This window comes from Pan paniscus, chromosome 1, assembly GCF_029289425.2.
Source record: "Pan paniscus chromosome 1, NHGRI_mPanPan1-v2.0_pri, whole genome shotgun sequence".
In the NCBI taxonomy this organism is placed as follows: domain Eukaryota; kingdom Metazoa; phylum Chordata; class Mammalia; order Primates; family Hominidae; genus Pan; species Pan paniscus.
This window is the reverse complement of record NC_073249.2, coordinates 114,406,881-114,424,286: the sequence shown is the minus strand read 5'-3', so window position 1 is coordinate 114,424,286 and position 17,406 is coordinate 114,406,881. Positions and strand designations below refer to the sequence as shown.

The 17,406-nt window shown below is 42.0% G+C and overlaps 2 protein-coding genes across 39 annotated transcripts in view; one reads left to right on the top strand and one right to left on the bottom strand.

The window, feature by feature from the left end:
• ST7L (suppression of tumorigenicity 7 like) overlaps positions 1-8,743 on the bottom strand; it is a 96,054-nt gene extending 87,311 nt beyond the window's left edge. For 17 of the 38 annotated variants that reach the window (XR_010112799.1, XM_034933665.3, XM_063606362.1 and 14 more), the window contains exons 1-3: positions 8,519-8,723; positions 6,441-6,523; positions 463-625 (exon numbers count right to left, since the gene is read on the bottom strand). Coding sequence is in view for 35 of the 38 variants with exons in the window: in XM_034933665.3 (XP_034789556.2) it covers positions 463-625; positions 6,441-6,523; positions 8,519-8,723 (451 nt within the window). In the remaining 3 variants the exon portion in view is untranslated. Of the gene's footprint in view, positions 1-462; positions 626-2,543; positions 2,731-6,440; positions 6,524-7,616; positions 7,823-7,856; positions 7,982-8,518 lie in introns of those variants that run through there. The other 21 variants (XM_014346669.4, XM_063606347.1, XM_063606358.1 and 18 more) reach the window with 13 other exon arrangements.
• Positions 8,744-9,323: 580 nt separating this feature from the next.
• The window catches only part of CAPZA1 (capping actin protein of muscle Z-line subunit alpha 1), a 50,314-nt gene continuing 42,231 nt past the window's right edge, over positions 9,324-17,406 (top strand). The window contains exon 1 of the mRNA XM_003810701.5: positions 9,324-9,498. Coding sequence (XP_003810749.1) covers positions 9,460-9,498 — 39 coding nt within the window. The 5' untranslated portion in view covers positions 9,324-9,459. The remainder of the gene's footprint in view (positions 9,499-17,406) is intronic.

Here is a 17,406-nt window from a genome sequence, read left to right as displayed (position 1 = left end):
AACTATATTAACATGAAAGACAAATTTCTGTGTCTTGGTCCATTTGGACTGCTATAACAAAATATCACAAACTGGGTAGATTATAAACAGTATAAATTTATTTTTAACAGTTCTGGAGGCTGGGAAGTCTATGACCAAGGTACCAACAGATTTGGTGTCTGGTGAGGGTCTGCTTTCTGGTTCACAGACGGCGCCTTCTCGTGGTGTCCTCCCACGGTAGAAGTGGCAAGCAGCTCTCTGGGGTCTCTCATAAGGGCATTCATCACATCCCTGAGGGCACTGCCCTCATGACCTGATCACCTCCCAAAGACCCTACCTCGTAACATCACATTGGTGATTAGAATTTTGGGGGAAACACAAACATGCACACCACAGCACTCTGCTGTTTTGAGTTTTCTATCTCCCAGAGCCAAACTCAATCTTAAATACACAGCTCTGAAAACACATTAGAAAAGTAGTCACCTGACAAATTCTGTCTGCTGGTTTCATTTTCTCTGTTCCTCGAAGGAGAACCTGGTTCTGAAATGCTGCTCTCTGTTCCTCCCATCAGTGGTTGCAAATGGCTTACAGATACTTGCTCAATAAAAGATGTGCCATGCTTATGGAAGTACCACCATTCAAATATCTATGACAAACAGAAAATATCCTGCACTTAGAATCGATCAGCAGATACATGAGCTCAAATTAAAACATTCTCTCAAGATGTCCTGTTCAATTCAGCATTTTAAATGCACTCTTTCAAAAAGAAAAAAACATACAAACACAAGATTCACCAATAACATGTCATGTAAAAGTGAAATACATTTTTTATAGTTCCATCATAAAATTTAGACAAGCTTAAGCAAAACTAGGCATATGTAATAAAGCATTAAAAACAGAAAGAAGCATTTTAATCTATAAGTAATTTAACTCTGTTAAGTTACATTGTCATTTTATTCTATCTGCAGCATAAACAGTTTTCAAATAATAAGCATAGTGGATGAACAGACTAGACTAGGATCAGCATGCCCATGTTTAACTCCCAAATCAGTCATTTATTAGCTGTGTGCTGTGGGCAAGTCACTTAATCTCTTAACATCTCAGAGCCTCAGCTAAATGTGGTTAACAAGAATTATAAGAAAGTGCTTTCTGAAGCAAAAAGTACTACTCTGGTATTTGGCAAAATTATTAATAAAGGTTAAGGTCAAGTTGATTCCCATATTAAACCATTTAAAAATCAGGATATTCATTTCTTTCTATTTCCATGGTTTATCACTGATATAAAAAGAGAAACCAGGCCAGACACGGTGGTTCACGTCTGTAATTCCAGCACTTTGGGAGGCCGAGAAGTCCCAAAAGAGGGATCCTCAAGAAGAATCGCTTGAGCCCAAGAATTCTAGACCAGCCTGGACAAAATAGTGAGACCTCATCTCTACAGAAAAATATAAAAATAAAATATTAGCTGGGTGAGGTGGTGCATGCCTGCAGTTCCAGCTACTCAGGAAGTTGAAGTGGGAGGATCTCTTGAGCCCAAGGAGGTCAAGGCTGCAGTGAGCTGAGATTGCACCACTGCACTCCAGCCTGGGCAATAGAGTGAGACCCTGTCTCAAAAAAAAAAAAAAAAAAAAAAAAGTCACCTGACAGACTAGTCTTCTGCCAAATGTAGTGGATACATGTATTACTTTAAAGAATAAACAAAGCATATGCACAACTAAGAGATTTTAATCTTTTTATTTCCTTTTTTTAAAATTTTTTGAGATAGGATCCCACTCTGTCACCAGGCTGGAGTACAGTGGCATGATCACAGCTCACTGAAACCTTGACCTCCCTGGGCTCAGGTGATCATCCCACCTCAGCCTCCCGTGTAGCTAGGACTACAGGCATGTGCCACCATGCCCAGCTAATTTTTATATTTTTTGTAGGGACAAGGTTTTGCCAAGTTGCCCAGGCTGGTCTCAAACTCCTGGGCTTAAGCGCTCTGCCCTCCTTGGCCTCACAAAGTGCTAGGATTATGGGTGTAAGCTACCATGACCGGCCAGATTATAATATTTTTGAAAACTATTTTACTATGACCACAAACAGAACCCATCACAAAAAAATCAGCATTTTCAAATCTGTAGGAATGTTATTTTTTTGCTTCAGTAAATAACAGAACAAATATGCTACATAGGTGCCAAAAGTATAGTCATGTTGGGGCCCGCTGACTACATGCCACAACGTTTATAGGAAAGTGTGAGAAAATCATGGTGCAGCATTTTTTCTATCATGTCACTAATGTTTTATGCTCAGTCTAAAATGGTATCTCTTTCTGCTCACTCTTAAGTTAGCAAGAATTACCACCAAATGAGGCCATGGTTTGACTTCTACCATATATTTTACTAAGAAGTGAGATAAAACTTCTTTACACAAGCAGAAATTGTTCATGTGACAGAAAAGGTTTATATTGAATAAATCTTGGCTAAGAAAATTGGATAGGGCCAGGCACGGTGGCTCATGCCTATAATCCCAACACTTTGGGAGGCTGAGATGGGAGGATCACTTGAGGCTGGGAATTTGAGACTAACCTGGACAACATAGTGAGACCCCATCTCTACAAAACATAAAAAAAATGAGCCAGGTGTGAGGGTGTGTGCCTGTAGTCCCAGCTACTTTGGAGGCTGAGGTGGGAGGATTGCTTGAGTTCAGCAGGTCAAGGCTGCTGTGAGCTGTGATTGTACCACTTCACTCCAGCTTGGGTGACAGAGTAAAACCCTGTTTCGAAAAAAAAAAAGAGAAGATAAGTACCATCAAGGGCAACAACAACACACTTCCCTTCACCATACAAAGTGCAGGTGGGTTTTCTAATGAATGAGTATGAAGTTAGTGGCTTTTTTCAACTTTTGAGTCAACTTTTTAACACAAATGAACAATGGTAATAATAACTGCAAATACTTATCAAAAGCTTTCTATGAGCCACACATTATGCCAAGTCCTTGACGTGCATTATGTCATTTAATTTTTATAACAACTGATTTTAGAGATGAGGACACACATTCCAAATTTAAATAACAGTTCACATCACTGGTAACTGGCAGAGCTGGGATTCTTATTCAGGTTTGCCCGACTTCGGAGCTTCCAACCATTACAGTAGACTGATTCATAAATATATCTCTTTATACATGTATATGTGATTATATGTATATACAAGTTTGTTAAATCCAGGTGGTAAAAGAAATTATAAACACAACAACCTTTGCTAATAAAAACCCATCAATATTGCAAGGGTAATAATACAGTTTAACCTTTAAAATGTTACTTGAATTTCCTAATTTGTGTATATTTAAAATGCGGTTTTATAAAGAGTAACAAAAGGTTTTTTGGGGTTTTTGTTGTTGTTGTTTTGTTGTTGAGACAAGGTCCACTCTGTTGCCCGGGCTGGAGTGCAGTAGCATGATCACAGCTCACTACAGCCACGATTTCCTGGGCTCAAGCAATCCTCCCACCTCAGTCTCTGAAGTAGCTGGGACTACAGGAATGCGCCACCACAACGCGCTAAATTTTTTAAATTTTATACAGAGACCAGATCTTGTTCATTTGTCCAGGCTGCTCTTGAACTCCTGGCCACAAGCAATCCTCCTGCCTCAGCCTCCCACAGTGTTGGCAGTACAGACACAAGACACCACACCTGGCCACAAAAAGTTTTTTACAAGGTTTTAGACATCATATATATAAGTTATCCCCCTCTTATAAATGAGGAAATTATAGCTTAGACAGTTTATGTAGCTTGCCCAAAATTATCAGCTAGTAAGTGGCAGAGTTAAGATTCAAAATTTTATCTTCTGGTTCCCAAACCAGAGCTTTTTTCACTATATCAGCTGTTTAATATTGATAGTTTCTTTAAAACAAACAAACAAACAAACAAAAACCATATTAAATAGAGACAGGGTCTTGTTGTTGCCCAGGCTGGTCTCAAACTTCTGGCATTAAGGAATTCTCCCACTCCATCCTCCCAAAGTGTTGGGATTACAGGTGTAAGCCACCGTGCCTGGCTTAAAGACAGTTTATTGTCTTTACTTAGACTTTTGTATGCTATGGACTAAATATGCTAAAATATGCTTATGTTAAATTATGAGGCTTATATTAACATGTAGTTTTAATCCTGAATTCCTCAATAGCTTCTATTTTTTTAGCCAAGAGAAAAATCTCGTTCTTGTTTGGCATTTCACTTTAACAAAATGGTCTGTATTTAGTCCCTATTTAAAAAAATAGATCCAATACAAATGCTATTTCTACTACAGCTGGAGAGCACCACCTAGAGATAAAAAAAAGAACAGGCTGGGCATGGTGGTTCACGCCTGGAACCTTAGCACTTTGGGAGGCCGAGAAGAATGGATCGTTTATGCCCAAGTGTCTGAGACCACCCTGAACAACACAGTGAGACTCTGTCTCTACAAAAAATAAATAAAAATTTAAAGGGAAGAGAAAAATTTATTGGCTATGCATGGCATAAAACTTCTTAAGATTTTTATCTGCAGCAGTATTGTTCCAAAGTGTACACTAGTAAACATGACATCCTAGGGATGTTAATGTGAATTATAAAAAATATTTTAATTTTTTTAATTAAAAATATCTTCTTCAAGGAAAAGTTGAATTAAAGTTAAACAGTTTTGTTGTTTTTGTTTTTTGAAACAGAGTCTTGCTCTGTCACCCAGGTTAGAGTGCAGTAGCACCATCTTGGCTCACTGTAACCTCTCCCTCCAGGGTTCAAGTGATCCTCCCACCTTGGCCTCTCCAGTAGCTGGGACTATAGGTGCATGCCACACACGCCTAATTTTTGTGTTTTTTTGAAGAGACAGGGTTTTTCCATGTTTCCCAGGCTGGTCTCGAACTCTATCACCCCACCTCGGTCTCCCAAAGTGCTAGGATTACAGGTATGAACCACTGTATCAGGCCAAACAGGTTTCTTAATTGTGAGAATTCTCAGAATAATGGCCAAAATTCATTAAGTGTACATTCTGAACCAGCTACCATGTTATAAACTTACAACATTATCTGATTTACTCTTCATAATCCTATAAAGTTCATGCTATTAACTGCCAGTTAACAGATGAGGAAACTGGGGCTTGAAAAAACTGTAAGTTGAATTCATGACACATAAATTTTAGTCTTCCCAATGTTGCCAATATTAAAATGCTGTAGTCAGACATGGTGGCACATGCCTGTAATCCCAGCTACTAGGGAGGCCGAGACGGGAGGATGGCTTGAGCCCAGGAGTTAAGGCCACAGTGTGCTATAATGGTGCCTGTGAATAGCGACTGTACTCTGGCCTGGGCAACGTAGTGAGACTCCATCTCAATTTTTTTTTAATGGGCAAATTTTATATAAAAACTGTATGTCCAGGTTCTATTTATTTATTCATTCATTTTTGAGAAAGGGTTTCTCTCTGTCGCCCAGGCTGGAGTGCAGTGGCAAGATCTTGGTTCACTGTAACCTCCACCTCCCAAGTTCAAGAGATTCTTATGCCTCAGCCTTCCGAGTAGCTGGGACTACAGGCACATACCACTATACCCAGTTATTTTTTGTATTTTAGTAGATGGAGTTTCATCATGTTGGCCAGGCTGTTCTTGAACTCCTGGCCTCAAGTGATCTGCCTGCTTCAGGCTCCCAAAGTGCTGGGATTATAGGTGTTAGCCACCACGTCCGGCCTGTCTGGGTTCTCTTTAAATCATTTGAAAAATTGAAAAACCTGGTAATACTAGTTCCAAGTCTATATGGCAACAATTAGCTTTAGCCTCTTTTAGAAGGGACATGCACTGTCCAGGCTACCCAGTCCTCAAAGAAATAAGAATTTAATTATTAAACTCTATCCATTTCACTCATTTTTGTTACCAACTTGGGCTCTGCAGGCATTTAATTTCCAACACACCCCAAGCCCTCCCTGACTACAGTTTACAATAAGCCTTTAATATGTAAATAAATACTGTCAATCTCTTAAAAGTAGATTGGGAGATGCAGTGTTCCCCAAACTTGTTTGAATAGGTAACTCTTTTCAAATGCTGAATACATTTTGGAAATGCTAATCCACAGGTAATAATAATTTATAATTATTATAACCATATAAAGGATCTTTAGGCCAGGGTGGTGCCTCATGCCTGTAATCCCAGCACTTTGGGAGGCCAAGGCAGGCGGATCACCTGAGGTCAGGAGCTGGAGACCAGCCTGACCAATATGGTGAAATGCCATCTCTACTAAAAATACAAAAATTATCCGGGCATGGTGGCCGGCACCTGTAATCCCAGCTACTCGGGAGGCTGAGACAGAAGAATTGCTGGAACCTGGAAGGCGGAAGTTGCAGTGAGCCGAGATCATGCCACTGCGCTCCAGCCTGGGCGACAGAGCAAGACTCTGTCTCAAAAAAGAAAAAAAAAAAATATCTTTAGATAAACACCAAAACATGAAGGAAGGAAATGGAAACTACTTACAAATATTAGTCCTGATATCAATGAAGAGGTCCCTGTAAGTGCCACATAGAATTTGGGTGTCAATGAATTTAAAAATACAGTCACTGTCAAAAGAACAAGAATCAAAGTTTTAAAAAATGCAAATTTAAAGTACTTAGGTTACAAATATGCAAGTATCTTTATGAGTGGTGGGACTTAAGTAGTATTAATATCTAGTGTGAAATTCACTTGAAAAAGTTTTAATTTGTATATATATTATACATAATGGCTTATCACTATTTGCAACAAATCAAAATGAGGTAATTCAGCTTGCTTTTGAGAATAAAACTAAAGCACTTATAAGTCATAATTTAGATAAGAACTTTCGCAAGTCTGTAAGAATAAAAAGATAAACAAATATGCTTTTACAAAGGAGGTTCAAAACTACTCCATATTTATTTTGGTAGGATACAAAACCACTGTCTCAAATTAGAGGGAAGGAAACAGCATATGTATTTGGTATATCAGCTAGAGAGGCAAAATGGCTCAAAGAGAAAAGCAACAAACAGAAATCTCCCTGAGTTACTGAAATCCTGGAGCAGATTTTTCACTTCAAATAATTATCTCATAAGTACTGTGGGTTTTAGAAAGAAAATAAAAATCTGGCCAGGTAGGATGGCTCACTCCCATAATCTCAGAGTTTTGGGAGGCCAAGGCAGGAGGATCACTGGTAGCCAGAAGTTCAAGACCAGCCTGGGCAAATAAAATAGACCCAGTCTCTACGCAAAATTTAAAACTCAGCCAGTCATGGTGGTGCACGCCTGTAGTCCCAGCTACTTGGGAGGCTGAGGCCAGAGGATCGCTTGAGCAGAAGAGTTCAAGGCTGTAGTGATCTTGCCACTACACTTCAGCCTGGGTGACAAAGGGAGACTCTGTCTGTCTTTCTCTCTCTCACACACACACACACACAAAAGAAACGTAAAAAAGAAAAATCTATAGTAATCAACTATTCTCATCTAAATGTTGCATATGGTTAACGTAGAAAAATAAATGACAAGTCAATCAGTAACACTGTGCATAGAAACCACCGTTAAGCACTTCATTCACCTGATACAGAGATGCCAAATTAGCTCTTCAGTTTAGCTTAGAGTGCTAGTTATATTTGAACTTGATACCTATCCTCCAAAAAAACCAAAATATTTCCGAACATTAACTCACAGTCTTTCATGTCATCTCTGAACAGGAAAGGGGACATTTGCTGCCTTTTGCTACAGAAAAATCAACCACCATACTGAATCATGTAACAGAAATACTTATATCTTGTTCTGAGGTTGCTGCTCAGATCTTGAGTGAAATATAATCACATGGTAAGGGGACCTGGGCCCTAAACACTTCATCCTGTCTACAGCTAAAGAACAGTACAGTATATGAGAATCCATCAGGATCATCACTTCTTACATGTGTTCGTATTGTCAGCACAGACTACGTAGCAAGTGTTCTACAGACGTCGAAAGAACTAGCAAACCCACTGTTGTTTGTGGCGCTCTCACTTCCTGTACTATTTTATTACTCAAGATAAGCCTAAAAGAACAGACAAAACTATCACGAAAACGATTTCTTAACAGAACTATTTTAAAACAAGAGAATCGTCAATTGAAATCATGCCATTTTCTTTCTCTGAAATCTTTAAATTACAGATGTGCTCATCTTTGTTGCCTGGATATGAGTTCTTTCAGCTGGGCAGCGGGAGACTCAAAGTAGTGACTTTTAAGGGATCCTACCAGAGGTGGGGGAGCCAATATAAATTACGTATCCTCATCTGAGACACTCTTCTGTCCTAATACCTGAAGCTTATAGCTTGTCAGGTGGCTTTTCCACGGAAAAACGAGGACATAAGAGAGAGGGCGGACCTTAAGAGTTCTACGGAGGAGCCGGTAACGGCAGCAGGCTTGTCAATCAACTGCAAGGTTGCAGCCCAAAAGAAAAAGAACTCACTTGATCGCTCATCATCGACTCCTCAGAGGCCCTCTAGGACTACCGAGAATCTCTTGCCCTTTGGCTCTTGCCCCCGACATCTCTCCTCGCCCCCCGCCCTGCCCCAGGAGGTCTGGTCCTCTCACCCGCTGCCAAATTCTCACACAGCCTCAAAGGGATCCTCAGAGCGTAAAGCAGCCCCAGCCCCGCCACGAACCACAACGAGGCCCCAGTCCCCGCCAGCCCGGCCCGCAGTCGCTTCCTCCAGCCTAGCGTCGGGTTTAGGCCAGGGACAGATGCAGGAGACGCTCCAACAGCTGCGGCTTCACCCACGCCGCCACGGTCCGCCATCTTGCCGCTATCGCAGGCGCCAGGAGCTGGGAGGGGAGAAGGACAGGAAACCGGGAGTCGGGAATCCTGGGATAGTGGCGGACCTGAAGTTGGCCTCTGTGAAGGCTGAGTCCTGGGGAACCGGGACCGAGAAGATTTCGAAGGTGGAGGAGCGTGTCTCAAGATTGGGGCTACCTATTCTTTCGTGGGGCAGGGAAGGGGCGGACAGCAGCGCCTGTTCTGGAGGAACTGGACTGAGATGTGACCCCGAAGTGAAGTGTTACCGCTTCCAAACGAAATGAGAGTCACCTTTCACACCGCCCCCCCCCCGGGGTTGGAAAAGCCACCGATCGTTCCAGCTGCCGAGCAGCTCTTAGAGCTTTGGATTCGGCTGTCGTGGAGATAACGGGCACCAGAAAAACTTGTAGGAGTAGCAACAGCTATTTGGTCGGATGGAGGCCAGAAGCCAAGAATAATCGAAACACGCTGCCAGCGCCCATTAGATGGATGGGAAATGAGTGTAACTCATTGGGAAAGATATTAGACTTCAAATCACCTAAGGCAAACCCTACTTCCTGGGGCGCGGGCGCGGGCGCTGGCGTTAGGAGACGTCACTCCCGCGCATAACTGACATGGGGCCCTCTTCGTTGGCGTTTCCGGGCGGGTCCTTCCGACGGCCGCCGCGGTGATTCCATCACTCGGCTTTCTTCCCGGCCTGCCTCGCGCCCGTAGCCGGGCTGGGCCAGAACAGCCCAAGATGGCCGACTTCGATGATCGTGTGTCGGATGAGGAGAAGGTAAGGGGTCCGCCTCTCTCTCTTACCTCCTCCCCCGACAGGGAACTGGGGCCCGGCCCGGCTGCGTTGGGAGCCTAGCAGTGTCCCCAGGAAAAAGAAGCTTCTTGGTCCATGCTGACATACGCTCTCCGCAGTCGGGACGCTTCCCTCTTACGGGGCTTTCCTCTGCCTCACGGTGGCCCCAGTTCCTCGTTCCTCGACTCTCCTTTTCTCTCAGGCCTGAGAGGCACAGCCCAGGGGCCTCCCTGCAAGGGAACAGACGTTTCCTTTATTGGATCGTGACTGTGGACTTTTTTCTGTAATTTTGCGAGAGGGTGGTGGTTATGTTGCGACATATCAAAAAGCAGTTATTTTACCGCCTTTAGCAGTTGGGGCTCACCCCATCCCCCCATTTGTAGATATAATTGGGGTTAGTTTAGGGCGAGTCACTTCCTGGTCAGGATGGCCTCTTAACTTCCCTTTTGCTCCTCCTTCGTCAGGAAGTGATTTTGCTGTCACGACTCTTCGACAGGGAGAGGTCCCAAATGTTGTCCATCTCACTACACATGCACTACTTTTCTCCTGTACTGTCGCCTGTCTGATTCGCTATAATAAATCTGTGAGCCTCAGGGCATTTGCTTCAGAATTTGAACACCAGTCTTTCCCTATAGACACATCCCTTTTAACGATAATTTTTGAAAATTTTGTTTCTTGTTAACAAATCTAGAATAGCTGATGGATTTTCTTAACCTCCAGAAAGGTTTTCTGTAACACATAATAAACCTTATGTTAACACGTTCAAGACTGAACAAAGCATCCTGCCTTCTTTGATGCTCCACTGTGGAGTCTTTGATTAGTTGAATTTGTCAGTGTGCAGTTTGTATACTCATTTCTTGAAAAGGGTCTTAAATACAAGAGCACATTCTAAGGTGGAATAACTTTTCTTCTGACAGTTGCACAGTTTCATAACAGTTTGTCAGGCTTTTCAGTAAGTACATGGTTTTAGGGCACGTAGAACTTAGAATGACCTCACAAGGCAACTTATTGGACAAGAATTATTACATTTGTCTCCCACTGTGGCTATTAGAAAATGTGTCCCCTTGAGTGCTCTGTAAATCTACCTGGGTGTTTTTTTCAATAAGAAGTTGGGATGGGAAGGGGACTGTTATGATCCATAAGTCCTCTGTACGGAATAACTTGATATATGTAGATACGGTATGCCATTTTGAAATGTTTAACAAGCCATTGACAACAGCGTTAGATTTTCTCTTATTTGGAAACTGATCTTCATACATGTTTAAGATTTAGGACAAAAACAAACATTTATGTATAAGCCTATGCTGGAAATCGATCTATAATAAATTGTTCTAAGGCAAATAGTTACTATTCAAATAAAATTAAGCAAAAATCCTGTTACAATACAACTAAACAATTTTTTTTTTTTGAGACGGAGTCTCGCTCTGCTCACTGCAACTTCCGCCTCCCCGGTTCAAATTATTCTCCTGCCTCAGCTTCCCGAGTAGCTGGGATTACAGGCACCCGCCACCACGTCCAGCTAATTTTTGTATTTCTTGTAGAGAGTGGGTTTCGTCTTGTTGCCCAGGCCGGTCTCAAACTCTTGGGCTCAAACGATCCATCCGTCTCTGCCACTTAAAGTGCTGGGATTACAGGCGTAAGCCACCGCGGCCGGCCAAAATTTCACAAATAATTTAAATAATAAACTTTTAAGTTTATTGTGCCTACCTGATACACATTGACCAGTGTTGTTGGATTTTTGTCTTTGATACCAGGTTAGAATGCCTTTAATTAAACTTGGGAAAATATATATTTTAAAATGCCAATTAAGATGCCTTTAGATACTGGCAGTGTTTTAATTAATAACATTAATGTCTTGGGTTATGGTTTTTTTTTTTTTTTTGAGATGGAGTCTCGCTCTGTCACCCGGGGTGGTGTGCAGTGGTGCGATCTCCGCTCGCTGCAACCTCTGCCTCTCTGGTTCAAGCGATTCTCCTGCCTCAGCCTCTCGAGTAGCTAGGATTACAGGCGCCCGCCACCACGCCTGGCTAATTTTTTGTATTTTTAGTAGAGACGGGGTTTCACTATGTTGGCCAGGCTGGTCTCGAACTCCTGACCTCATGATCTGCCCGCCTTGGCCTCCCAAAGTGCTGGGATTACAGGCGTGAGCCACCGAGCCCAGCCAGTATTGTTTTTTTTAATAGCAGATCTGTGACCAGTTTCCTCTTCTAGCATACTTTTTTTGTTGCCAAGTATATTTTAATATTGTTTTTTATCTTTGTTACATTTTCTAAAGGCAGTGAACCTTTAGAAAATTTGGTGATAATGGACTCTTAATTTCCTTGTAAATATTTATGTAAAAGCTAGTAATATCATCTATTCTCATAACTGCTGAAGTTTTTTTAATCACTTTATAAAGAGGAAGTTGGGTTTTGTTACCTGAAATGGTCATGATGAGCTGTCTAAATAAAACAGGAAGTTGAAAGTGTAATAACTTTTAGAAATAAATCTTTTAGTTGTAGCTTTGAGTTCACAGTTTCTGAGAATGAACTTGAGCTCTTTAGTTACATGCTTAGCAAGACCAAGATACTATAATTAGGAATCCTGAAATATGAGATGAATTACTTCTTTGGGTTCTTTTCATTGTCTATTTCCTTTATTTCATTCAACATTTGTAAAACATAAAAGCAAAGAGAATTTTGGGGGGCTGGAAAAAAGTGTGACTAGCATATTTTTTCCCTTCAGCCTAACTAGTGGAATATTTGTGTACAATTTCAAAAGTATGGTAATTGAGAAGTTATGCTTTCAGTTTAGACAATGCTTTCAGTAATAAGATAAAGTTTTCAGTATTAAGAAAAACTACATGCTTTCAGTTTAGACAATGGTAGTGGTGTTAAGGCATTTTTGAGAAACAAGTTTATCAAAATTATTTAGTAGAGCTGTAGAAAATGCTGTAAATAGATGAAATATGAGGGCTTTGTTAGAGCACATGAAAAATATTTTATACTTTTTTTTTTTTTTGAAACGAAGTCTTGCACTGTCTCCCAGCGGGCTGGAGTACAATGGTACGATCTCGGCTCACTGCAACCTCCACCTCCTGAGTTCAAGTGATTCTCCTGCCTCAGCATCCCAAGTAGCTGGGATTACAGGCACCCGCCACCACACCCGGCTAATTTTTTGTATTTTTAGTAGAGACAGGGTTTCAATATGTTGGTCAGGCTAGTCTCAAACTCCTGACCTCGTGATCCGCCTGCCTTGGCCTCCCAAAGTGCCGAGATTGCAGGCGTGAGCCACTGCACCTGCCAAATATTTATGCTTTTAAACTGGATCCTTGATTATGTATTACCTCCTTAATTTACTAGTTACCATTGTAGGATAAAGCAAGCCGTAAAGATTGTTTGGTGTGGCTGTTTTCTAACAAGTCATCAATTAGTATTAAAACTGTCATTCTTCCATCTTCACTTTTCAGTTAGTTTTGCTGAGAGGTATTCATATAATCTGTTAAGACATCCTAGGACAGGCCGGGCCCAGTGGCTCACGCCTGTGACCCCAACACTCTGGGAGGCCGAGGCAGGTGCATCATCTGAGGTCGGGAGTTTGAGACCAGCCTGACCAACATAGAGAAACCCCATCTCTACTAAAAATACAAAAATTAGCTGGGCGCAGTGGCACATGCCTGTAATCCCAGCTACTCAGTAGGCTGAGGCAGGAGAATCGCTGGAACCTGGGAGGCGGAGGTTGCGGTGAGCCGAGATCACGCCATTGCACTCCAGCCTGGGCAACAGGAGCGAAACTCCGTCTCAAAAAAAAAAAAAAGAAAAGAAAGGCCGGGCGCGGTGGTTCATGCCTGTAATCCCAGCACTTTGGGAGGCCAAGGCGGGTGGATCACGAGGTCAGGAGATCGAGACCTGACCTCAGGAGATCGAGATCCTGGCTAACGCGGTGAAACACCGTCTCTACTAAAAATACAAAAAAATTAGCCGGGCGTGGTGGCAGGTGCCTGTAGTCCCAGCTAATCGGGAGGCTGAGGCAGGAGAATGGTGTGAACCCGGGAGGCAGAGCTTGCAGTGAGCCGAGATTGTGCCACTGCACTCCAGCCTGGGTGACAGAGCAAGACTCCATCTCAAAAAAAAAAAAAGAAAAGAAAAGAAAAGAAAAAGAAATCCTAGGACAGGAGCATAAAGCCTAGTAAGCAGGTGCAAACTCACATGTCCAGTCTTGTTAGTAGTACTGATTTATCATAATTTCTTCCAGAACACTTAGCTGTTTTATTACGACCAGGCTTAATGCTAAACAAAGTAGTGTAAATTTGTCAGAAAATTCAGATCCCAGGTTTTTCTGATTATGTAGCCATGCTTTTTTCACTATACTTTTCTTTTCCATATAGGTATGAATGAAAAGCCAGAGTAGAGACATCCATTCAGTGGATTATAAATGAGGTATTATGGGCTGGGCATGATGGCTCACGCTTGTAATCCCAGTACTTTGGGAGGCCAAGGCGGTCAGATCATCTGAGGTCAGGAGTTAGAGACCAGCCTGACCAACACGGTGAAACCCTGTCTCTATTAAAAATACAACATTAGCCAGGTGTGGTGGCGCATGTCTGTAATCCCAGCTACTCAGGAGGCTGAGGCAGGAGAATAGCTTGAACGCGGGAGGCGGAGGTTGCAGTGAGCCGAGATCGCGCCATTGCACTCCAGCCTGGGCAACAGAGCAAAACTCCATCAAAAAAAAAAAAAAAAAAAAAAAAAAGAGGTATTATGATGTAATGGAAAAGAGTGATTGTGAGTGTTAGATATGGCCTTTCCCTTTCATGCTTCTAGCCACCTTGTCACTGATTTTGGAAACATCACTTAACCTCTATGGGTGGGCCTCAATTTCCATCTAAAATAGAGAAGTAGGGAGGAATTGGATCAAACCAGCCCAAGAAAATTTAATTAACTATTTCAAACTCTAATGAAAAATCTCTACTTTAAAAATTGAAACACAAAAATGTTCTGGGAGGTTCTATTCATTGTCTGCTTTCCTACATTTGCCCTGATTACAAGACTGAGTTCCTTGATAATTGAAACCATGTCTCTTTATCTAGTGCCAAGCACACAGTGTATGCACAGCCTATTGGTATGAAAGAGAACACAACTTCATTAATTCTCATATCTCTCCAGTTCACACCCCTTCATCTCCTATAAAACACCCCTTCCCCTACAATTATTTCTGTTAGTCTCTAGGTGTTTCTTGTATTCAAGAGTATGTCCACAGTTTGGGTGCCTCTGTGCATTCCTTTTATCTGAGCATCTGCCATCATTGGTGCTCTGCCATGCCACTGCTGGGAACATTTGACCCCTCTGGGAGCATCTCCCTAATAGATCCCATAAACTGCAAAGCCTTATGGTTACCAAAATGATGGTGTATCTATATACTTGGAGCTTTGCAAAGCCCCTAATGAAAGTATTTCCTTCACCAGCTGGAAGTACTCTCCTTTAGCGATCAGATTAAAACACACACCCAGGTGTGTGTTTTAAAGAAAAAGGACCCAAGAGGGAAAAAGTTTCCAAGGCATGAATGAATTAAGAGTGGCAAATGCTACTGAGATAGAAAGATTAGGACGGAGAAAACAGCACTCACTCTGACAGTATTCTTTCCAACTGGATTTGGTAAATAAGAGTGAAGAGGTACCTCGAGTGAGCACTGGGAGAAGTCATACTGGAAGGGATAAGCAGTGATTGACATAAGAAAGTAAAATAAATTCAGGTTCATCCAGACACCCCCATAATCTTGCCTTGACCCAGAAACATTGTGTTCACAGGACTTTCAGCTTCCCACCCCGATAAGTAAGCTTCCTAATTATGATATCTTGGTCTTGCCAAGCATTTAGAGGGCCTTACTCTGTGGCCCTCCAGATAGTGATTTGAATGATTAAGTAAACCTCTTTTTAGATAAGTGTTCTAGTCCAGTCTAACATCAGCTTGTTGGTCTTTTTGGCACTGTCATTGTCCAGTACCAGCACATTCTTGGCTCCTTGCCACATCTCTGGCCTCAATGTGGGAGGCAAAGGCAGTGAGCATTTCCAGAGTGGTGAGATGGGTGCAGCACATAATGAGGCGATGACCACACAGCATCTCTGAACAGCATGTCCACACAGGGCTTGAAGTCATTATGCTGCATGTCCACCTCATGTCCACAATAGCTGAGCAGTTGAGTGGACCTTCTCTTACTCATCATCTAGAGGAAGGTCCTCATCATCTCTACTTCTCAAAGGGGTAGAATTGAACCTGAACCTGCTTGACAGACAAGAGCCCAAGCCTAACCAAGGTGGCTGCCATGGTGACCCTTGCCCTGAAAGCCATTTCCATTAATTTAAAAATTGTAGGTATATAGGAACTATAATAACAGGCTTAAAATTAAAATTTGCTCTGTTTGGTGGGTCACACGTGTAATCCCAATACTTTGGGAGGCTAAGCCGGGATGATCACTTGAGCTCGGAAGTTTGAGACTAGCCTGGGCAACATAGTGAGATCCCGGTCTCTACCAAAAAAAAAAAAAATTAAAATGGTGGGACAGGGCACGAGTAAAAAGTCGCCTCCTGCCCCTGTCTTCCACCCACCCAATTTCCCTGACAAGTAGCCAATATTACCAATTCCTCTTGTATCTTTTCTAATTCTATGCATATACAGACACACTTTTCACTTAATAATATCTCTAACCTGTCCACATTCCGTCTACCATTATTTTCACTGAGGACCTTTTTTTATGCTTGAATTATTTTTAACAACATTTTTAATTATCTCTCTGCCTCAGGCCTCTCCTTTCTTTATACATCCTTCCTGGTTTATCATAAATTCTTCACAGCTATAACGTATTACAAAATTTTGAGCAGTGTGTAAAATTTATCTTTGGTACAACTGCACATACAGATTGTTAAGGCAGTGTCAGTGAAATGGAACATTGATCGAACTCTGTTGAGTGTAGTCATGGTATAACATACTGTTTAAACAAGAAAACAGCATAATGGCAGACTGTAGCAAAGGAAGGTGGTAAGAGAACTTTGCTTTGTGGATTCTTTGTTTTACATCTGGGTAACATTTAAGTGCTTATTTTGTGCTAACTATGTATTAACCATGTATTTATCTCACAACATCCTTATAGGACAGATACTTATGCCCATTTTACAGTAGAGTAAACTGAGGCACAGGCACATTTGAGGTTAAAATATATGACCCAAGTGTCCAGAACTAATAAATGGCAGAGTGGATACAATGCTGTTGTCTGCTGTCAGAGCCTATGCTCTTACCCATTTTGATTCCTTTAAGTAGATAGTAAGATAGTAAGCAGTTTTGATGAAATAATGACATAGTCCTAAACAGCAACCAAGTTAATCATGTAGTAACCTGGATGCCTTTATAGACACTGAAACATTGGTGTTCTGTAGTCCTGATTGCATTATAATTGTTGCTGAATGGCCAGGTGCGGTGGTTCACACTTGTAATCCCAGCACTTTGGGAGGCCGAGGCAGGCGGATTACTTGAACCCAGGAGTTCAAGACCAGCCTGAGCAACATAGTGAAACCCCACCTCTAGAGAAAATACAAAAATTAGCCCAGCATAGTGGCACACGCCTGTAGTCCCAGCTACTTGGGAGAATCACTTGAACCTGAGAGTAGGAGGTTGCAGTGAGCCGAGATCATGCCATTGCACTCCAGCCTGGCCTGGCCGACAGTGCGAGACTCTGTCTCAAAAAAAAAAAAAAAAAAAAAAAGGAAGGGCCAGGCGTAGTGGTTCACGCCTGTAATCCCAGCACTTTGGGACTTTGGGAGGCTGAGGCAGGCGGATCACCTGAGGCTAGGAGTTCGAGACCAGCCTGACCAACATGGAGAAACCCCGTCTCTACTAAAAATACGAAATTAGCTGGGCGTGA